Below are 23,027 nucleotides of genomic sequence, written 5' to 3'. Positions count from 1 at the left end.
GGCTCGGCTCGCGGCCGCTCCGCACCCTGGGTGTCCGCGGGGACCCCGGGCGCCGCGGCCGCTGGCTGCCCCAGCCCTCCCCGGCTCCCCCGGAGCCGCGCTCCTCCCTGGCCCACAGCGGTGGATTAGCGGGAGTTATGGGGAAGAAAGGGCCCTTTCTCTGCCCTACTTTAAAGCCGGCTCCCTCGGCCCCTCCTCCGCGGAGGGTGGGCACGCACATGACGGCTCTGCGCCCCGGAGCGAGGGCAGCCGCGCGGAGCTGGGGGCCGCCGGACCCCCAGCGCTGCCGTGGGAGCCCCCCTGTGCCCTGCGGTTCTGGGGGAGGCTGGGGGATGTCCCGTGCACCCCGGGGGTCGCCATGCACCCTGGGGTCTCCCGTGTGGCCCACACACTGGGGCACCTGTGTGCCTGGGGGGGCTCCGTGCACCCCTGGGAGCCCGGCGGGGCCACGCAGCCTCCCCGCTGCAGGAGCAGAGTGGCTCCCTGCCAGCCCAGCGCAGAGGGCAGAGCCGCTCCCCGGCGCTGGGTTTGCTCGGGGCCACGTCCCGCCGCAGAGCTAGCGCAGTCTGTCTGGCCCCCGCTGACTCCCGTAACGTCCCCGGGGCCGTGGGGCACCGGCTCAGCCCCGTCTGGGTGCTCACGGGCCCCAGGGCTCCGGTGAGGTCTCCAGTGGGCACCCTGGCCGCAGCAGGCAGGGAAGGCGTCGCGCCGCAAGGCAGGCGACGGAGCCTGATAGGGAGCCTCAAAGGTCCTGTTTTCTCCAGGAGAAGAAACCGCCTGCTAGTCCCATCGGCCCCAGAGCTGCCGGAGCCCGCGGCACGAAAAGCTGCTCGGGGCAGCGAGACCCGCGGGCGGACAAGATGCACCGCGGCGCCTTGCAGGCTCCAAGCCCAGCCGGCGAACGGACCGAGGACGTTCCCATGCTGCAGCCCGCTCCCCGGGGCCAGGCTGCGGAGCCGCCCGGAGCAGCCCGGCGCTGCCGGCCCCGGAGCCGCGCGGGGGGCCTTGGCCGCCCCTGCGAGTGCCGGGGCGGGCTCGGGAGGCACACGACCGTCATGTGCCTTCGCCTCGGTGTTGATGCCTGGAGCCACGCAGCTGCCATGGAGCCGGCCACGTCGGCGCAGAAAGGCCGTTCCCGCGGCTGCTTCCAGCTGCTTCCCGCGGGCTGCCGGGGGCCCCTCCTCGGGCGGCCCTGCCGCGGATGAAAGCGCCTCTGCACGGGCTGGGCGACGGCGCTGGGCAGGGCCCGTCCTCACCCCGCCAGCGCGGCAGGGACGGGTCAGGAATCATCCCATGCGCTCTGGCGAGCCGGAGCTGCCCGTCGAGCGCAGCCCGGCGTGTGCTCACCCTGCCGCCGGCAGCCCCGGGAGCAGCGAGGCCAGGCGAGAGCTGGCTTTGCGCCTCGGCCGCATGGGCAGCGCCAGGCTCCAAGCCCCGCTCGTCGCACCAGCCCCTCGGGAAGACGGCGTCCCCCAACACTCCCCACTGCTGGGTCCTCCTGGGCAGCAAACCCGGGCTGGCAGGGAACGCACGCACGAGGCAGCCAGACAACGGGCACCGTCTTCCCCTCTTTTGGCTCTTACTCAGCTACACAGTGCACCGATACGTGCAGTTGATTTCAGCTTTATCAACAGAGCCTTTGAGAGCAAAGCCCTAAAATGCCCCGTCTGCAGCTTCTGAGAGCACACACGGAGCCAGCAGCAGCGGCGCAGGCCCGGGGAGCGGATGGGGCGCTCCTCCCCGCGGGCAGAGCCCCGGTTGCTCTCCTGCCTGGGATGTGCTGGGGGCAGAACCGAGCCTCCAGTGCCGAGAGCCTGGGCATGGGCCAGCGCAGACTGCAGGACAGGGCTGCTGTGGACCCCCCTCCTCCCCGCGCAGGACTCCCGCTTCATTAGCCAGGCTGCTCCTGGGATGCAGCAGAGACAGCGGCTGGAGCGGGCACTGCAACAGAGGAGGAGGATTTTTCTGGACAGTGCAGCCTGGCTCAGCATTAGGGAGACACATACACCATTACACAGCAGAAATGTAAAAGCTTTTGCTCATGGTTGCTGCCCACGAGAGTTTTATTACAGCTGACCTCATTCCTGGCTCTGCACCCTTTTGTACCCTGCTCAAAGGTAGCAAAATGCGGAAACAAAAAGGAAAAAAAAAAGGGGGGCAGAGGGCATCCTTTCCGCACCCAGCTCAATCAAACAGCTGCATTGCCAACGAGAGCTGCTCCCTCTGCACCTCGGTGAGGCGCCCATGGAGACCTGCAGCACCCGGAGCACCAGCACAGCACCCAGCACAACTTGTTCCTTCATACTGCCAAGGGCCAGGCCAGAGCCCACGCACAGCCCTGGTCCACTCGCGCCCCGAGGCCCTGAGGGGACAGTGCTGCAACAGTGACCACCGAGCCCGCTTTCGACGAGCAGTGACCCTCACGAGACCTGGGGGGTTTCAGGGAGGGAAGGATGCTCTTTGCCACTTCCTTCAGGCTGAAGCTGAAGGGGCTACAGGAAAGAGGGCAGAAAAGACTCTAGCCATTATGCATGTCCCTCCTGGGAGAGGGACATTACAGATTAGCTCTGCCATTTTGAGGTAGTACCTGGCCCCACACTAAGAGATCTGAAAGGCCAAGAGCCTGCAGTGGAAGCCTCCACCGGAGAACGCTCTGTCCCTGCACCAAGAGACCACAAAGAGCAGGCCTCTCTGGTTTGTGTGACTTTATTGGAGTGCAAGACAGGTCAGGGGTGCGATTACACAGTGTGATGGCGGAAGATGCACGCTCTCAGCTCAGTCCCAGTCTGCATCGCCTTCGGGATTGTCATCTCGCGGGGGCTCCTGAAACTGGATGTTTGCCAGCATGTCCCGCATGGCTGCCATGAGCCTGTTCACCCCCTGGTTAAGGTCCTGGCCTGCTCCAGCCTCTTCATCCCCATCGTGTCTGATGTCCGCCTGCAAGAGAGCAGAGCCACAGCACCCAGCTGCAGAGCTGCCTGCCTGCAGCAAACAGGCAAAGAGGCAAGGTTGCCTGCCAGGGAGAATCAGGCTATTCTGCAACCTGACGTTTATGAACTGCATATGCCAAGAGCCACTCCCTTTGCAGAAACACTGTGCAGTAGATACTTTTGTCTGTATTGAAAGCAAAAGTGTGCTCAGATTTGCCAACAGCAGCTGACAGCACATACCTGTAAGTTAAAATTTGGCAACAGTGATCGGAAGAAGAGAGATAAAGTGCTTTCATTGGATGGATGATTCGTTCTGAAAGAGAAAAGTCACACAACACTGTTAAGGGGGTAAATTGGTATTTGACCTTTCGGCACCCATTCGGGCTGAGACAGTGCAGAGAAGCTGGAGAGGGCCATACTCTCGGTACCAACACACAGCACCTACCTGAGCAAGCCCAGGCTTCCCGAAAGCAAGGCTGGGGCATTCACAGAGATTTGCTTGCTGCAAGCATCCAGCAGCTGGCCAGGCTCTGGGCAAAATGATCACTAAAGGCACTACCAGGTTTTTAGCAGGGTCAGTGTGTAAGACATGTACCAGCTTCACCTAAACAGTCTTTGCACACAGAGGCTGGCTGCAATTAAGAGATGCTAATGCCAACCAATATTTTTCAACAGCCTTTGTCCTAAAGGCTCTGAATAGCTGCTGTCTCTGATGGCGACCACCAGCAATAAGCAAAAGCAGCAGGACAAGTCCTGCCTGTGTAATTCGCCTGTCAGCGAGAGCCATAAGCCAGGCTCTTACACGGAGGGTGACATCAGCTCCGAGCACCGAGCAGACATATTGGGAATGTGTTAGCTGGGCCAGTGCAGAAACAAGGGATGCAGAAGGTACCTTTCTGGTCGGGTGTAGGAAATGATGGAGTCCAAGGGAGGTAAGGGGTCAAACCCCATTACAGGCTGTGATGTCACCTCCTGGAGAAGGGAGAAAGAAAGAGGTGAAGGTTGTGCTGTCGCCAGCAGCAAACACTAAGGCATGGAGACAGTCCAACCACTTGGACAGGCCTTAATATGAGGGAGCACAACAGAGCTAGGCACCAGCTGCAGTCTGGGCAACTACACTTGCCTCTCTGTGCCTTATTCTGAGGTGTCCCAGGAAACAGTGCAAACAGCGAAGGCACTCTGAGGTCATGTGGACATTTATTTTTGCAGTGCCAGAATGTCTTTTCCCAAAAGCAGGATGGAAAACACGCTGGACTGCTTGGGCAAACAAGCCATGATGAGTAAGACCAAGGGACTTCCTTTAACTGTTGGTGCAATATTGCTAAGTTTGGGACATGCTTTGGACCTTGCTTTCTTGTCTCTTCCTCCAGCACCACAGTGTGCACCAGCACTTCCATGAACCAAGCATGGCGTTCTTGCTGCTAGCAACCCAAGGGCAGCACAAAGGGACACAGCAGCAAGCTGAAGTCCCTCTCTTCTGTGGGGCACAAGGAACCGTTAAGTCTGGCAAAATAACCTATCTGTGTGTCCTCTCTGGGACCCCTCCAATGGCTGTGTTTTTTTGTTTGCATAACAGGGATGCAAGTGCCATTACATCGCACACAGCAACGCCATCTGGGCCACCTTAAGGCCCCTCACCAGAGGCAGAGCTGCCGTGGCTTCCTTCATCTCCGAGAGGATCACATGTCGGTAGATATTCCTGGGTGCACTCTGGTATCGCATCTTCCTCCTAAGGCAGGGAGGGGAGACAGAGGATTTCTGCTCAGAGATTGCACAGAACACGCTTCAGCACAAGCTCTTCATTTCTGCTTCTCTAGGTGCAATGTTAGCTTCATCCCTGGTTCTGCTGGGACTTGCCACATCAGAGAGAGCTGAGGCAAAGCCAAAGTCGCTTAGTGGCTGCTGACCTCTAGATGAAAGAGCTCAGAGACGCTGCACAGATACCTCTCACCACTTCCTTGCAAGTCAGCAGAGCAAACTAACTTCAATTCAGAACAACACTTAATGCCTCCCTCTCCAGCTTCTCAGAAGCACTGGAAGTTGTTCTAAGCACTTCCCTGCCCTGCGTGCTAAATGCCTTTGAGCCTGTGCAGTCACTGCCTGCAGCTCCCAGGCAGCAGTAACCCCTTCGTCTTCTCTGCACTGCTTCCAAGGCACACGCAACAGTCAAGGTTGGAAGAAGCCAGTGCAGCACACCTTCCTCAATGAGCAAGAGCCACAGTTCTTAATTCACCGTTGTACAAAGCCAGGAAGAAGAGAGCCTCTGCCTTCCTGGCCTCACAGCTTAACCCTCAACATCAGCAGCTTTGGGGCTGTGAGCCAATGCCAAAGTCTCTGCTGCCCAGGAGAGAACTTCTCTCTCATCTAAAGAACTCTCTGGCCTGGTCTGTCCCAGTGTTTCTGCACCCTCATCCAGTATAAGAGCTGTTCATCTCCGCCTACCGCACTTACTTGTGCTCACACTCCTCCACCAGCGGGTCCCTGGCATCCACCTTGCGTAACACCTCGTGGACGTTTGTCTCCAGCCAGGCCATGACAGCGGGGTCCTTCCACAGGGAGTGAGTCCGTCCCACATAGAGGGATGTCAGCTGGTTCAAGGCAGGAGGCTGGCTATAGGAGACAGTTACTATTCAGGGCCCCTTCCTTCCTCCTGCCTGCAAGTACCTGTGCTGTCTAGAAAGGGCTTGACTCTGGACTGTGCTTCAGTGTGAGAATAAGAAGAGAGGAATCACAGGCTCCCAGCTCTGCTGTTTACATCCACCTTCCCCAGTTTTTCTGCCTCTGTCTATTTCTGGGACAAACAAAGTCAAGAGATGAAAGTTCTACTGTCTTTACCCGAGGGGGATACCATTCATGTGTTTACAGGACACGTGTCAGGGAAACCCAGACTGGCAGGAGACAGCCTGCCCCAAAAGCATGCACACGTTGTCCTGTTGCTACATGTATCAGCAAGCTACAGTATGAACTCCTGACCCATCTACGTTAAGGTGAAGCAGGTCTATTAGACTTATCTGGTAGCTTTTATGGGAATCCATTATCAAAGCATCTGACAGCCTCTCAGCATACCTTATTCAGAAAGAATAGATATTCCTCTCCACAGCTTGTAACTCAATTAACTGCCTGAGCAAGCAAGAGTCTCACTACTAGAAGAACTGATTTCTTCTATTTAATAAGAACATCTCCAGGTCTTACCTTATCTGAGCGTTCAGCCCAAAAAAGGAATGGGATGTGACCCTGGCATCTGCCTGCACACTGCAATGATCCAGCAACGGCATAAGAACTGCAGAAGAAAGTCACATAGCTCATTTTCAACAGACTGCCGAGAACTGCCATGGGAGCGGCCAGGCAACCCTGCCAGGGCTGCGGAGAGACAGGCCCCCACCCAGCGAGGGCAAGTCTCCCAACAGGTCGGGGGCGCTGAATAAGAACCAACACAAAGATAAACTCTAGCTGTGAAGCTGACAGCGTCATGCTGTGTTTTATTTCCTGTGTGGCTGATGGAAACAGATCCAAAGGAAAGGAAAAAAAAAACATGGACAAACTTTTTTCAGTGAGATAAGGTGCAATTCTATGCAATTAATGCTGCCAGCCTTTGAACTTGAACAAGGGTTTTATTTCAGTCACCAGGACAAGCAGCAAAAAAGATGTTTTCAGCCAACACAAACTAAAGCTCTGTTCAAAAGCTGGTTGTTCCTGCCTATAAAGGCACATCCTCCCTGGCACTCTGTGTCCCCTCTGGGCCTGGAAGGGCTGCTTATCTCTTTTCAGGGACAGGAGCCCTAACTGGATAAAAGCAAGAGCGATGAGTACCCGTACAGACCACATCTAACGCGCAGCAGTGCCTTGGAGGGAGAGCTGAGAGAGACTTGCTGTCTCTGCTCTGAGGAATCCTGTGGTAAACCACTTTCCTGCTCCAAGATTTCAGTTCTCACCCTCCCCCAGCTCGCGTGCCTGTGACTATCTACAGTGAAAGGGCATCAGATGCTCTGACAGGAGAGTGAAGAGCAGAGAGAACAGATGCTGATCTCCTCCTAAGACACGGCAGACTCAACGCTGTGTCGGCCCTGTCTGATTCCACTGCTTGCTCTCTCTGGCCTTGCCAAGGTGCAGGGCAGAAAGGCTGAACCCCACTGCTGCCCACAGCTGGCTGCAGATACATCTTGGACTCTTACAGCAGTGCCTGTCACTGCTGATCTGTATGACCCGTGTCACCCCTCTGAGTCTGGGCTCCTGTCTCACACAGACTATGGCAGACACCATTTGCAACCCACGGGCAAACTGCTGCTACTGTTTTTGACTGCCTGGAACCTTCATTTGCTTTTGCAGGTGAAGACAGCGACAAAGCCTGTGGGGATGGACTTACCAGTGGGGACAGACTTACCGCTTGGGAACATAATCAGCGCAAGCTGGATGAGCCGGGCAGCTCTCTCCCGGGCTTGGCTTAGCTCCAGCTCCGAGCGCTCCTCCTGCTGGCTCAGGAAGAAATAGGCCAGCGGAACTGAGAAGGCAAAATTGGGGAGCTGGGACAAATTTCGGTGACTCTGTGGGATCAAAAGGATAGATTTAGTAAGAAATGAAGACATATAGAGTGATTTCAACACAGTTGAACTGTATGTTTGGTGGGATTTCTTGCTTACTGGAGTAAATTACTTTCCAGTCTCTGGCTTGGCTTGGTGTTGCCACAACTGAGAAAGCAATTTTGAGTTGACGTAACTGTTTATAAGGTACCAGGATTACAACAAAACAAGCATCCTAACTTTTATGGGTCATTCTAAGATCTCAGGATGCCAGCCTGCCCATGAGACAGCCCCCAAACAGTTAAGCCAGTTATGAAAATGATATACAATGTAGCTCAGAGGGTCTACTTTGGAGAGAAATTGCAGGAGATAATTTTTACACAGCTCTAGAGATACAAGTGTTTTTCCTCTCACTTTAATGACACAGCTTCCCCCCTCTTCCAACCCTACTCACATGAAGACAGCCCATTGAAAAGCCCCGAGCCCCAGGAACCCGAGCCCCAGGAACCCAAGCCCCAGGAACCTGCTCCCTCCTTATTCTGCCTTGTCTCACGCTAGGGTGGCCTGTTGGCAACTCACCTCCCACTCCTGGAACATGCGTGTCAGGAAACCATATTCTCTAGCTCGAAGGGACAGAAAATCAATCAGCAGCAGTACACACAGCGGGTCGTTCTCCGGATCAAGGCTTCAGAGAGCGGCAAGCACAATGGGAGGAACCAAAATAAGTGTCACAGAAGCTTAAGTAGCTGCCCTCATTTCTAAGTCAAACAAGACTTTCCCAACTAGCATCCAGAAAGTTTCTATGACTCAGCAAATGGAGATGAGGAGAATAAAATCATCCCCACATGGCAGGCACAGCAAGAGCTGTGCCTGTCCCTCCTGAGTCCATGCTCCTGCAGAGGGGTGATAGGCCCTCCGTGGAACGACACAGGAGGAAGATCAAGGGCCACACAAATACAGCAGGTTGAAGCCACTGTTGCACATACGCTCTGTAAAAACTCTGGGCTCTGTTAGGCCTTTCTCCATATTAGCCAGGCCCACAGCTCAGTAGTGGAGAGGACCTTGCTTTCCTGGAGGAAATGTGGATGAAGCACTCCATTGAGGCCTTTACCTCAGAATCAGCTTGCAGAACTCCAGGGCTGTCCGAGGACAGCCCCTCTTCTCCAGAAACATCAGGTGTTTGAAGAGAGCCAGGTAGAAAGCTCTGCATAGACAGAATAAGAACAGGTTTAAGAAGCCAAATTTAGAGAAGAGTGCCTCACTTCACTTAAGGGTAACAAACCAGTCAGCCTGAACGCCTCCTCCCTCAGGTATTAATGCAGCTGTACAGCCAAGCAGGACCCCAGAACCCCATCCTAGTGCTTCAACACAGAATACCAGACACCCCCCCCCCCAAGGAGGCTCCAGATTCTCATCGCAGATTTTTGATCTTCACACCACTGTACAAGCAGGGAGATGACAAAATTGTGGCCTATTTCACCTCTGCTCCCGAAGGACCCATAGCCTGGTGCACACCACAGCACCAGCTCTGATGATTCACAACAAAAGAAATAAGTAAATCCCTAGAGCCTGCATCCTGCAGGCTTAGCACAACCATGCCTCAGCTCAGCGTTATGAGAGGACAGCGACACAGTGTGTGCATGACCACATGTACACGGCGGAAAGGACTAACATCCCACCTGGGTAAGATACAGATCACAGCGTTCAGGTAACAGACGGCACAAAGTCTGTCAGCAAATGGGAACTGGAAAGCTGAGCAAACTCAAGGTATAGAGATTTGGGAGAGATTACTTAGGTCAGCTGACTGGAAAATTACAAGAAAAAAGTCACCTTTCTCTGCAGCTGCATAACTGTCAATATTATATAAACAGCCAGGCCTTGAAAAGTGCAAGTGCTGGGAACAAGGGCTGAGCAGACAGCACACAGGAGACCAAACACAGACATAAACCCACAGTGAGTATTTCTGTGACAAAAAAACAAGTGTCTTTTTGCAGTAACAGGTAATAAGTGTACTGAAAAGGACACCAACAGGGAGGAAAAACTAATGCTTAGATGAGAAATCCCTCGGGAAAGAGGGTACTTTACAATAAATTTCAGTCTACATCAGTGTAAGTGATCCAGTGAAGCTGAAGTCTCCAGCACCTGCACCCTTCTCACAAGCACTGCCTGTGTTTACAGATGTTTTGCCTTTTTCCCTTTTGCCAAGGGGCATTGCTACTGACTGCTGACTGGTAAAACTTATTCTGTCAGAAAGGGGCATTCAAGGTCCCCAGCCACCGCTTGCAAGTGTAGATGATGCAGCAGATACTGTGAATCTGGGTCTCCGTGTCCAAAATAGGCCATCAGCACACCGGTAACTGTTCTCCAGCAGACACACCACAGACAGGTGAACCACCTACCTGTTCTCCGGTCGCCGGTAGTCAAGCCTGCAGCTTCCACTGGTGAGACTGAAAACGGGGTGAAACGCACACTCCAGGCTGTACAGCGCTCTCTCTGCACACAGCACGAACACCATCAGGGCATGCCATCATCCCAGCACAGCATGCTCTCCCTGTACCTCAGTGTTCCCCATATGACAGTTGATTTGGCCCGGACATCAATAATTGAGGGCTCAGGAACCCACAGGCCATGAAATGAGCTTGTTTCACACCCTAGCAAGGTGCAAAACCACTTTAGAATATATGGTCCCAGTAGAGATCAAGGCAAGCAAGCATTATTACCCTTCTCCAGGTATTAGATCATGCTCTGGCTGCAAAAAGTAACTCTTCTGGAAGAGGTCTGGGCTACAATTGCCTCTGTCACAACCATCTTCAGAGGTGGAAGCCAAAAATCCTGTCCTCACTGCACCTCTGGTCTTTCCTATCATGCTGAAGAATGCATACCCAAGTAACTAAATGCCACATCTCAAACACTTCAGTGTGGTACAGCAGTACCTCTAGGACGCCTCCTTCCCCCGTCCAGTCTGCAGTGCCCAAAGAGCAGAGCTTGACATGCTGGCCTGCAGCATACTGGTCATAAGAAGGCAAAGCACCCTAGCCTGGAGAGTTGGCACATTCCCTGCAGATAGAGCAGGCTTCCTGCAACAGTCCCTCACGCCGCAGTACTTGATAGCTACTAAGTCAACAGGCTCTCTTCCTGGAAGGGGCTTCTCACAGGTGAGATGTCATCAACTCTTGTCCAGACAACCAGTCCAGTCAATGTGCTTTGCGACAGATAAGCATGTCAGGTGCTCTTTACTCAAAAGCCTCCAGCAAAAATTGCTACTCTAAGGACTATATGAGGCTCAGTGCTCACAGTCACAAACACAGAGCTGAACAAACCCTTCTAGTTTGCTATTTCTTTGTTAAAACTGAAGCAAAACTGAGTCCACCTACTTCTCACTTCAGCTCTTACCTATGAGATCACGGGCCATCTCCTGATCCTCTTGCATGCGACACACGTCACTGAGCTGCAGAAGCGAGTCCACGTGGTATGGGTTCATCTGAAGCAATAGCTACAGAAGAGCAGGAGCTTGGTTACGTGATGGCACGAATCACTGGTTTCTTATGCATTGTGCCTACAAGGCAAGCTCTGTAAGTACGGCAGGAAGGCAAATACCCTGATACAGCATATAGGAGAAAGGGACTATTCTTGCCTCTGGGTTTGAAGGCAAAGGAATACTGTCCCACACCATCAGACAGCTAATGCTAACACTATATCTCAAGTCTGGGCTATACCTCATTTGTAAGGCTAGAATTACAGATTAAAGCCACACAGAAACAACCACACTGGGTCAGACTACAGATCCATCCTGTCCAGCAGTAGATGTCTGAGAAAGTGGACAAACAGGAGAACGTGATGAGTCCCAGCATATTCTCTAAGCTGCCAACCATTAGGGGTTCAGGGACTCCCACTGTCAGAGATGCCATCTTACATTAATTGCCTTCAGTGGAGTTTCTTCTCATGAATTTATTCACTTATTGACCCTGCTAACTTTTCTGCACCCACACTCTGTGATACAGAGATCCATCTACAGCTTAAATACACACTGCAAAGAACTTCCTTCAATCTGCATCTGCCAGCTTCATCCCTGTGTTAGAAAGGATGGCAACCAGATCCCTCCTCACTCCACACAGGACTGGGGATCTTTGTTGCAGCTTCCCTCAGGCACTTTCCTCAAACAGAGCCCCAGCCAACCTTGCTTTTCTAGCACAGAGGCTGTGCCAAGCTTTTGATCATCCCTTCTATCCTTCTCCGAATGTCTCTCAGTCCTACTACATTTGAAGGTAGAGGACCCACAACTGCACAGAATATTCAAGATGCAGCCACCAGGTATAATTACATTTTTATTTTGTTCTCTATCCCTTTCTAACAATTCTTAACATTTGATTAGGCTTTTACTCTCCTCTGGGCATGGAGAGGCTGTTTTCACAGATCTATTAAAATTTCAGGATTCAGGTCCTGAATGGTAATGGAAATAAAATGTTTTTTTCCAGGCATCTGAAAACTAGAAGTTAAAACATACCTCAAAGAACTCTTCATTCACTAATTATACTGTACATTCCCTATTTTTACTAAATACTTAAAACTCAGGTTCAATATGAAAATACTGGAGTTACTTCAAAACTCCGCAATGTCTAGGATTCTCCCCTTTCCAACCCCCAGAAAAAAACCCCAAAACCTGTCTTCAAAAATTCCACAAGTCATACATCTCCAGAGTGATGGCCAGTGTTCCCATCTACAGTATAAAGCTTTCATATTCCAGGCTGCTTTAGCCTAATGCCTTTGCCTCAGTGCCACTTGCCTGACATTTTGCTTATCGTCACTTTCTCTAGGTTCCCATGAAGCCTTTCTTATCAGAAGGGATGGAACATCCAGTATCATAGTGTTGGGAAAAATGCTCTTAATAATAAGCACTTAAAGCTTCACCAACAAGACCTTTCTAATCCACTGGCAAAAGCAGAAGAAAAAGATCACTGAATAGGACTCTGAAAAAATATGTTTCGTATCTTGCATGCAACCATAGCAGTCAAGCACATAGGGACTCAGGCTACACAGCTGTATTGCAGCTGTCATAGATAAATTGTTGGAGATTTTGAAGTACTTCTGGCATCAACAAACCCTTGTCTGTTAGATTTTACTCTTGAAAGAAAAGTGAAAGACTAAGGCTGTAGGAACACCTTTAGACACAGCTAGGCCGCTTAACAGAGATGGAGCATAAGGACTGAAACGCAGTACAGTAAACCTGTCTGGCTCTGCACATCCATACAAGTCTATATGTGAACTGGCCTCAAGACTGGATCCTAGACTGAGTACTACTGCACAGGAACTACCTTGCATCATTTAATATGAATTGTTCAATCTAATTACAAGCAGAATCAATGAGCTCAAGAGAGCAGTTGCTATGAGCAGAGGGTGGGAAAGTGGGAGGAAGTAAATTTTATTCAGTAGACAATGGCCTCTTTAAGAAACTTCTCTAGTCCATGTATCCAAGCTCACGTGGCCAGGGTTTTCAGAGCAAAAATACCTCAATTATGGTTCAGAAGGGTGCAGAGCAATTTCACTGTTGCTTATCATTACAAACTATAAATGTTACCATACAGTTTAATGAGCTTGGACACGCTTGAAGAACTTTCAACACAAAGACTGTTTTGCTGAAATACTAAGAAAAGACACACTTTTCATCTATGGAAGAGCTTATAAATAGAACAACTGTTAGTTTAGATTCCCTGTTAAAGAACAGTTTATACAATATTCTTCCTTTCCCAGCTGACAATTTGAGACAAGGAAGCTTTATTCCTAACCCTCCAGCCAAACATCCGGTTCCTACAGGCTCCTCTTCCAGATGGCTACCTGACATGGTCTCTGGACAGAGCCACCAAGGCTTGGTCATCAGGAGCTGGATCTCATTTGCACCACTTCCGTCACTTTTATTATTTAAAGGTGCAAACAGAGCTCAACAAGCAATGCTACCTTGCCCCACGCAGAGATGCACATGGGACACTACTGCTCAAAACGAGACTGCCAAAAAATGAGCACTATAATGCACCAGCCCACCTCACCTGCCAGGAAAAGGGATTGCAGGAAACACAGGAGGTAACAGCATGGGCATCCCAATTTCACAACCTACCACAATGTTGTTGGGGTCCATGGACTCCACAGCATCCAGGAACTTGAACTGCACTTGCTGGTACTCGCGATGGTGCTCAAACGTGAAGTACTGCACTCCCCTCCTTGTCTCCACCAGCTGCATGGCAATACCTACAGAGTGCAAGGGAGATATGTGTAGCACTGCTGCGGCCTGTAAGCATAACATTTCTTAAAACGTGGAAAGCTTGTTCACATCACTGGGTCCAAAGCCAGACGTATTTTCAGAAATCCTCAGAAAGTTTCACTCCTTTTCTTCCTCCCATGAATCAAAGATCCAAATCCGCCCCAAAAGCACAGACAATTTGTTCTCTCCACACATATTTCTCACAACCCAGAAAGACTGCTGTGGCAAGGGAAGTACATACCACCTGCAAACTCTAAGATAGCAGAAAAAAAGCTCAAACGCTAAGATACAATATCACAGAAAGTCCTTCTCCCCGTTGAGAAAGTAGGTATTTCCATCAGTTGACCTGCGGTTTGGTTACTGCATCAGCCAGGACAAGCCTGGGCCTGGCACCTGAAGAAAGAAGCTCCAGTTTCTGTGCACTCAGGCTCTAGGAAGCCAGACTGGCAGAAGCAAATGTCTGTGCCAGCACTGACACATGACTGATGTGCCCCGTTGGCTAGCAGCAGAGCGATGCTTCAGGAGGTAGCGCTGAAAGCCTCACCTGTCTTGCTGTAGCGTGGCCAGGTGTTCTTGGGAGCTGTCAGCCACGTGCTGCGGACATACTGGCGCTGCCTTTGCCTTGGCCTAAGGAAACAAACACAACAGGTCATAGTTTCTCTACACTAACAGAACGAGTAGGGCTAAAAAACAGCCAGAAAAAAGGATGATTGAGGGAAAACTGCTTCTTCAGCTGAAGCTGGGCCATATGGAGCTTTTGTCCAGAGCTTTATCATGTTTCCCTTCAAGGCACTACATACCTTCACTTAAGCTTTTCCTTACTTTAACCATTCCTCCTTGGGCCAGCCAGTGCCTCCAGCATTTCCACTTCAACAGCTTCTTTCCCCCATTTTCACTCATGCCAAATTCTCAGCTGCTGCTTTGCCTCAAACAGCTTCCCAGGACAAATTAAAGGGCCCTTCTCAGAAGGCCTTCAAATGTCAATTGATTTAGTTTAAGTTATACTCAGAGGTGCAACCAATGTATTGGTTCAGGGCAAGAGAAATTCATAAATCAAGACTACTCAAAGAAAGTCGTGTACTCCCTAGGTAAGGCACTATTTCTTTTTCCTAGATATCGCCTTTAGTTTTAATCTTTCCTTGAAGGAGCTTAACCCTTCCACAGACTTCTTCAGAGAAGGCTTCCACTTCTGCCATCAGTGCTCTGAGCTTACCCTCTTCCTATGCACACATTTTTTGACTCAATCCTTAAAGCAGAGATCTTCTAGATAGTATCCGCCACACTACAAATATCTAACTGCATGGAAATCTTAGCTCCAAGAAGCAGTGGGTTCCCTGAGTCCTTCTAAGCAAATGCACGAGACTACTTGGCAAGTATTCAGGTCCCACTCAACAAAACATCTGAGATTTTTGAATAGCAACAAATGACAAATGCTGGAGAAAGAAACATATAACAGTCAATATTCTGTGAATTTGAGTGAAAAGACTTTAGAAGGGCATTTGACAATAATGAGAGGGGAAATTAGCAGAACAAAAAGCAACTACTAAAAGAAGTCTGAAGAAGCTTTACTCTCCCTCATGAATGTCACAAAAAATATTATCCTATCCCCATTGAACCTATTAAATAAATACGACATCTGGAACACATCAGTGCCCTAAGTTCCCCACACTGTCATAGCACTGGGGGTTCGGTAAGTGGTATCAGGGGAAGGACAAACACACTGCCTCAGACTTTGAAAAGATTTAATATTAAATTCTGGACTAACCTCTGATCACCAAGAACAGCCCGAGCCCCGAAGTATCTCTTCAACTCATTTTCTGGGTTCAAGTTTCTGAAAAGTTTGAAACAAGAAAGAAATCACCATTAGTTAAACACAGACAAGTCTTCTGATGTCACATTCTATCACATTTCATCAGTGCCAAATATTCTGTACCTCTGAAGTGCCTTTGGAAGCCCCAAAGTGAGTTTTAAGTATTTAGTAAAAATAGGGAATGTACAGTATAATTAGTGAATGAAGAGTTCTTTGAGGTATGTTTTAACTTCTAGTTTTCAGATGCCTGGAAAAAAACATTTTTTGAACTGTCAGACACACCACTGAACTGTCAGACAGTTTTTTGAACTGTCAGACACACCACTGATCTGACATAACACACTGAAAAGAGACTAAAAATTAGTGGTCAAAACAGGAGGTGTCCACATCCCTACTCAGCCAGATGCATGCTTTCTTTGTGCTCTGCTTCAAATTGGTGCTGAGCTAGGAATACCTCTACTGCCATCTCCAGGGCATCTGGGGCCTTAGTCTGGGATATGCCCATGGACAGCCTCCGTTCAGGAATGCATGCTTGGGGTACTTGTGTCTGCAAGACATGAAATACCTGCTGCTGAGAGCCTAGCAATGACAACATGCAATGCAGGGCAAGCACCTTAACGACTGCAGAAAGGCTGGGAAGGAATAAAATGCATTTTTTAAACAGAGACCGTATGTGCCCGACATCTACAGTTTCTTGACGTAAGACTTGGCCCAGAGATGTGAGACATATTTAGGAGGGGTTTCTCTCTGCTGTCCGGTGAGAAAGACTCAAAGAAAGAGAGGGAGCAGAAAGGCAGAGATCCAGCACCGCCAACCCTCAACTGCTCTGAGTTTATCCAGTTCTCAAAGGTTTGTAACTCATGTTTCTTTGACCCCAGAAGTCACTAAAATTAAAAACATCTCTAGGCATGCAAACACTCCTTGCTTTATTGAAATGACCCTGAACAGGCTGAACTAGCAATGAGTGCCCACCAGGCTAGATTCAATTTTGACACAGTGTGATTGGAAGTTTTGAAACCTGAACTGACAAGTTGTCCCAGCCTACAAATGTTAATGTGCTTGCCAGAAACAGGAAGAACTACCAGTCTCTGCACCAATCCAGGACTCAGAAACATGCTGGACCCAACAACTGGCCCATTCAAACAGGTTTCAGTGGAATATAAGGCAAGATGTGATGGATCTCTAGTCTGAGGCCAATTCATTCTTCAGCTTTTGGCTGCACTTGACGCTTAGTCCAGTTTTGTCAATGGTCACATGTGGAAAAGCTTAGACAAGTCTAACCAGCTTTCCTGGTGAAATAGCTCCTGTTATTGTTTAGCCCTCTTTAGATGAGAACACATGTAGTATTGGGGCCTGCTGCTCACAGGAGCTGGCTTGAATGCAGGCAGACAGCTGACCAGGCTAGTTTGATTTCAAAGCTTTATGCACTGAGGCTTTCAGCAGCTTTGTAGAGATTCTTCTACAAAGAGTCACAGAATATTTTAGGCTATAAGGGACCTCTGAAGATCATTCTGGTCCAATTACCTGCTCAAAACAGATACAAGAGCAGAAAATACCAGTCAGTGCTAAAAACTGAACATAGCTCTAAAACCAGTGGTTAGAAATGGAGCTGCCCTCACAACCACTACCACAACCCCTTTCAAGTAAGGTCCTGAACTCATAGCCAGATTATACAGGCAGTGTCCTATCTCTCTTCTTGTGGAACAGATTTCCCTGTCATATCCAAGGCCAAATCAGGAAGCAAAGAGAGCACTACCTGTGCTCTACATAGAGCAGAGGTCTGCTGTCAGCAATTACTCCGCTTTGTGTTTGTTGCGATAGCCCATTGGTATCCTCAATCTTCTCCAGAAGGCTGTCGATGTCTTCCAGGTCATTGTCTTCCTTAAGACATGCACATGCAAAGACAACATCGTTGTTACGAAATGAGTCATTGCTGCACACAAGTCACCCAGAAGGAACCACACCCAGCTGCCTCCAAATCCTTTGGCTTGTCCTGATCCCAGCACTTCTCACTCAGCTGCTACCCTATGTCCCGCTTCTGGTGCACACACACTCTCTCTCAAAGGAGGCCCCCTGCTCTCCACCCAGTGCTCTTCATTTCCCACAGGATCCCCCCCCGAGTCTGCCTTCACTGCGTGACAGCCACCAGATGTGCCAGCTGCTGTTCTCCACTTGAGCAAGGTATTACAGGCCTTTTGCTCTTCGCACAGTCATGAGTCTGGATATGCATACTAAACACACCTAGCTTGGGCAAGAGGTGGCAGGTTTCCTGCTGATCTCATGCTCTGGGCCCAAACTAGATGGCCACAGTAGTCATTCCTGACATAACGGAAAGCTGACAAGTCTGTGCACCTGGTCTCTAGTCTGCCCCTTCCCACCCATCATCTAATTTATTTAAACTGCAATCTTTAATTTCTAAAATATGACAAAACGGCGAGCTGCTGATTTTAATAAGTTTCTAAATAATCAGTCTTCACTGCCTGCTTCCCAAGGAAGCACTAAGTTACTGCTGTGATCCTTATGATAAGATTGCATGTTTTACCCAGTTTTAATGTAACACACGGTCACTTTCCCGGTTTGCTGATAACCAGGAGAATATACTCCAACACACGTTAAACTGTTGTATAACACTTCTATTCGTATTTTTCCTCTATTTTGCCCCCAAATGGCAAGCGATGCATTTCTTATGTAGCCAATTAACTTTCTCCTCATGACGTGCGTGGGTAGAATGTAGAATTCCATTCAAAACACATGAACAGCATTCTGAGGTTGTCTTTATTAGATAAATATAGCCAAACTGCATGTAGTGGATACATAAGAAGATTTAATGTTTTGCATTTAAGTGATTGAACAAAGGTAGCATTATTTCTAGTTACCAAACCAAACGGCCTGTTTCTGGGGATTAAGTCTGTCTAGAGCTTAGAGCTCGCAGATGCCATCCCATTCCTTGTTATTCTTGCACTGGGAAAAGAAACAGGCTTTCCTGCCATGTCACTCATTGATCGGTTTCTCAGCCTTAGCAACCAGCTCCTGAACTTACCTGGGTGAATTCCCTGGGAGGAGGCAGTCAACCTGGCACCTGCACAGGCAGCCACTGCTCACAACAGCCAGTTCAGAATTTCAGCACATCATGATTTAATAAATTTAGCAAAGGATTTTCCCCAAGTGAACAATTAAGACTTTTAAACCTTAGCAGAAAATATTTCACCATTTTAATAATTTTATTTCTATTGAATTTAAATGATTAAGGAGGACAACACATTTAGTTGCCTAGTCTATGTGAAGTACGTAAAATATAACTCAATATAGAAGTGTCTGTTACAATTTAATCCACAACAAATACAGACACTGGGTGAAGCTCTTAACCCTCTTCAAGCACACTTCGTTAGGGGTAGACAACTTAGTCAAAGGGAATCAGTCCCCTTCGCTTCCTTCATCACCGAAAGGACAGGAGCAAGTCCCACTGGAAGAGCACCTGGCAGCATGTTTGTTGATAATGCATTGACACTGGCAGATGCTTTTGTCAGCATTCAGCTATTAGATGTCAAACCACAGAGAGGAAGGTGCATTGCTGCACATGGAGGAGAAGCAAGCAAAGGTAACGTGACTCATTGCTTACTGACAGCGAGAGCTTTGTACAGTTCTGCAGAGCTGGAAGAGCTACTTACGTAGGGCAAGCAAAGTATAGTGAAAATGCAAAAACCCTTCCCACTCCTAAAGAGCCTCCTCCTGTGTAAAGCCTCAAAGCATAGATGAAAGAGAGATGCTGCTGTGAGGATTTCAGATCTAACTATCCGAGGTAGAGCTGAGCCAGTCCCACTTGCTTGAAGGACTATAATCAAAAGCTGCTGTTGTCATTTCATAATTTCAAAGGAGCTCTATGTAAAAGGGAGCATTTTTGCCTCAAAATATTTTCTGCTACCATGTAAGTATTGATATTTTGTCAACCCCAATGCAGAAATTAGCAAGAATGCTAAATCTCAGAACAAATGCAGACATACCAGATTCTCGCCTGCTGAAGCTTTCTTAGTTTTCCTTTTCTTTTTTTTCTTTCGTGGCTTGTTACTTGACATAGGCTGCAAAGACAAATGAAACAACTGCCAGAACACATCCATGGAATGCAGCGAGGAACGCTGCAAAGGGGAGAAGTGTGTTTCCACAGGGATCACCACATCGGAAGGTCCTTCAAACAAAGCCAATATTCATCCTTTCAAGTTCGCCAGCAAGCAGCAATCAAGACACAAGGGAAAAAACAGAGGAAAACACCAGAAGTTCACAACTGTAAGGGTTAAACCTCAACAGAATCTCCTATGTGTCTAAGACTACAGAGTCAGAGAAGAAACAGTTCTTCCAAATATGGCATATCCCAAATCTTTCATCCTTCTGCTTCCAAAGATAAACAGATTTCTCTTTCCAGTGTGTAAGACAGTTTCAGCAATCTCTCTGATTACCACAGAAACTTACAGCTGCCTGAAAGCATCACACAGTACAGACTCCTCTCACTAAGATGCAACCACTTCAGCTCACATCACTGCATACCATTTTCCAACCTGACAGGCAAGCTGTTTCCAAGCAGCCCTTCTCCAAAGCATATAGAGCTAAAAACATCTTTCTAGGATCATCAGCTCTACAGAGGTAATGCATCTAAGAAATAGCAGCATTATAGTAACAGCTGTATAGGTCCTGACCTGTTTTCAGAACCAGGGGCATATGCAGCCCCAATCCAGCTCTATCACGTGACAGATCAGAGGGAGACACACGAGACCAGAGAGAGACACATGCTGAGGGCTCCAGTGTGGCCCTGGCCTGGCAAGTTTGCTGTGTAAAAACTTCAGAGTACACCTGCTTTTTCATTTCTATCTGGGAAATCCTAAATGAAAAAGCATGTGTACTCTGAAGTATTTTTGCAGCAAGTTGACTGGGCCTGGGCAGACTACAGGAAGGGCTCTTAACAGAAAATGACAACAAAATACTATTATAAAGAAGGAAGTTTGATGTTTAATTCACATTGTTTGGGTTCTCCACATCATTCTCTCCAAAATAAATGCTTCATTGAACATTAATCTAAGAGCCCAGCCCCATCCACTATATCAAGCTAAGATTAGTTGTGCAACAAAGGAAGCAGAAAAGCAATCTCTGTTTCAGAATCCTAGGGGTGCTTTCCTTCCCACACACTTTGCATAAGCTCAGTGCTCGTGAGGACACGGGCAATAAAAACAGCACATGGTCTTACTCAGGGAGACGTGAGATGTCCTAGGAACTTCCCCTTTGCAGCTGTAAAACGGATCCTTGGATCCCAGGCAGAAACACCTGTGTATTCTACAGACCTCCTAACACAACCCTCCATACCACAGTGCTGATTCTGCTCCAGGGCTAGAGCCTGCGGCAAGAGCCTGTTTGGACTAGGCAGCCGTTTGGGAATAAGGACAAAAGGAACAGGAAGCCAGTCAGTCATCTTCCACTTGCTCTCTGAAGCAAAACCTCAATTAGTGTGTAGGCGCATTACCCCCCAGCTAACAGACTGGGGCATTAACTCAACAAGATGCAAGCTTCGGTACAAACAGGGAACATGGGCAGCCTGCACTTCTGAACAAATGCTAACGTGCATTTATTATTTAAGCTCCCTGCACGGGAGGGAGCCCCAATGCTCACACTCTTAGCCAGTGACAAAACCCACCCACAAGTGAAGAGAAACACTTCTCTGTCACTAACACAAAGCTGCTCAGTTCTAACATAGGCAGGAAAATAAGTGTGGCCGGCTTCTTTCCATACCTTGTGTGGCTACAACCATCATTACTAAATAACTGTAGCTTAGTTACCATTTGGTCCTGCTGATCTGCATCTTCTCCGTCCCTCTGTCCATCACCTTCTGTCTCTTCAGTTATAGGCACTCCACTGTTCCTTTCTGCTACATCTTGCTCTCTGAGTCTGGCATCTACTCGCTCCTCTTTGAATGATGGGTCATCCTCTGATTCTTCATTGGTAATCTGTGCAAACAGACAAGTAAGATGCAGAAACGGCAGGCACGTAGATAGCTTCTGCCCTCTCCTGCTTCCAGGAGGACAGAACTTCACAAAGATCTCTTCTGCTCACATCTAGAAGTGAAAGAGGAAAATTCCACAAATGTGACAGAACTGTAGCAGGGCTCAGCTTCCCCAGTCACCTTCTCCAGCAGCTGGATGGCAGAAAACAGTTTATTTAAAGAGTGTTGCCTAGTGAGCACCTGGAATGGCCTAACATCCACTGACTTATCAGAAGGGAGCACAGGGCCATGACAAAGTGCCTGCTACACAACACAGCGGCAGAAAAATACAGCCCTCCCTGGACTCTGCTCTTCTTTGGCCAGAACCCAAAACCAACCTTGGCCACACTAATGTAGCCAAGCCTTGGGAAAGGAGAGGTAACCACTGTCCCAAAGAACCACTTGGGCTGGCCAAGGTGCCCAGCGAGGAGGGACCAGACTGCTCCACCAGGGACTCATCTATGGCACGAGTGCCCGCAGGATCCCAGACCTTCAGCTCTGGGATCCTGCAAGGTTGGGAAAGTGGCAGGAATGCTCCCAAGGACATCTTCATCCCCTTCTTGACCACCTCCCAGCTTCTACTCCACCTCCACCCCACGCCCCACACCGCTGATGTAGCCCCTCCTGCACAGCCTGCTGAACACTCGCAGCCCCACTCCCCATGCCTGCCCCAGCTTGCACTGCTCAGCTCCCCAGCATCCTCCCTCCACTTCCTCCCAGTCCCTCCAGCTCCTCCCAGTTCAGCCCCAACTTCTGCCCCCTCAGGCAACTGTCCATGCCTCAACTCGCTGCCACCCCCAGTGCCCTCCCCTTCAACCCTCCAAGCCACCCCCGGGTCACCCCCAGACCCACCAGTCACTGCCCCAGGGGCCACGCAGACCTCTCAGCGAGGCCCTGGCCCGTGTCCTCAGGCGCTCCGCAGCCCCCTCCCAGCCACCACCTCCCTTCGACCCCCCGCCCCCAGCCCCCTCCCGGGAACCGTCACCTCGGTCACCCCCTCCCAGCCGCTGCCCCACCACCGCTGTCTCCCTTCCCAGGCCCCGTCACCCCTCCCAGTCCCGGCCACCCTAGTCCCTGACACCCCAGTCGCTGCCGCCCCCCCCCAGCCGCCCCCCCTGCCGCCACTGTCACCTCGGTCACCCCCCTCGGTCACCCTCCCCCGCCGCCCCTCACCAGCTCGAAGCGGTTGCTGACGCCGGGCCGCGCCGGCTCCCTGCGCCCACCGGCGGCAGCGGCGACGCCCGGCGGCTCCTGGCAGCGGGCAGGGCCGGGGACCAGGCCCAGCTGGCCCAGGCCCGGCTCCTCCTGGCCCCGCTGCTCGCCCCGCAGCCGCCGCAGAGCCCGCCGCGACATGGAGCCGCGCGCCGCACTGCGCCTGCGCGCGGCCCGGCCCCCGCCGCCCGCCCCCGCCGCGCCTGCGCGCGCACCTCCCGCCGCCCCGCGCGCGCCCCGGCCCCGGCCCCGGCCCCGCCCCGCCACGTGCGCAGGCGTACTG

The 23,027-nt window shown here is 50.2% G+C and overlaps 1 protein-coding gene across 2 annotated transcripts; it reads right to left on the bottom strand.

Annotated features, from left to right (window-relative positions):
* Positions 1 to 2,690: 2,690 nt before the first annotated feature.
* On the bottom strand, positions 2,691 to 22,885 carry TCF25 (transcription factor 25). 2 transcript variants are annotated; one of them, XM_062586630.1, is made up of 18 exons: positions 22,706 to 22,885; positions 21,330 to 21,497; positions 19,512 to 19,586; positions 17,267 to 17,391; positions 15,466 to 15,531; positions 14,245 to 14,327; positions 13,557 to 13,687; positions 10,841 to 10,940; positions 9,847 to 9,940; positions 8,559 to 8,651; positions 8,027 to 8,132; positions 7,312 to 7,471; positions 6,123 to 6,210; positions 5,382 to 5,540; positions 4,569 to 4,659; positions 3,823 to 3,902; positions 3,171 to 3,243; positions 2,691 to 2,937 (listed from the first exon to the last, which is right to left on the bottom strand). In XM_062586630.1, exons 1-18 carry the CDS (start codon positions 22,883 to 22,885, stop codon positions 2,776 to 2,778), a joined length of 2,034 nt encoding a protein of 677 aa, XP_062442614.1. In that variant the 3' UTR covers positions 2,691 to 2,775. The 2 variants fall into 2 exon arrangements, with proteins under 2 accessions (XP_062442614.1, XP_062442613.1); XM_062586629.1 differs by lacking the exons at positions 2,691 to 2,937; positions 3,171 to 3,243 and having other exon boundaries at positions 3,823 to 4,404; positions 4,525 to 4,659.
* Positions 22,886 to 23,027: the final 142 nt, after the last annotated feature.

Source organism: Rhea pennata, chromosome 13 (genome assembly GCF_028389875.1).
Source record: "Rhea pennata isolate bPtePen1 chromosome 13, bPtePen1.pri, whole genome shotgun sequence".
Lineage (NCBI taxonomy): Eukaryota > Metazoa > Chordata > Aves > Rheiformes > Rheidae > Rhea > Rhea pennata.
The sequence above is the reverse complement of the archived record's forward strand: the minus strand, read 5'-3'. Positions and strand labels throughout refer to the sequence as shown.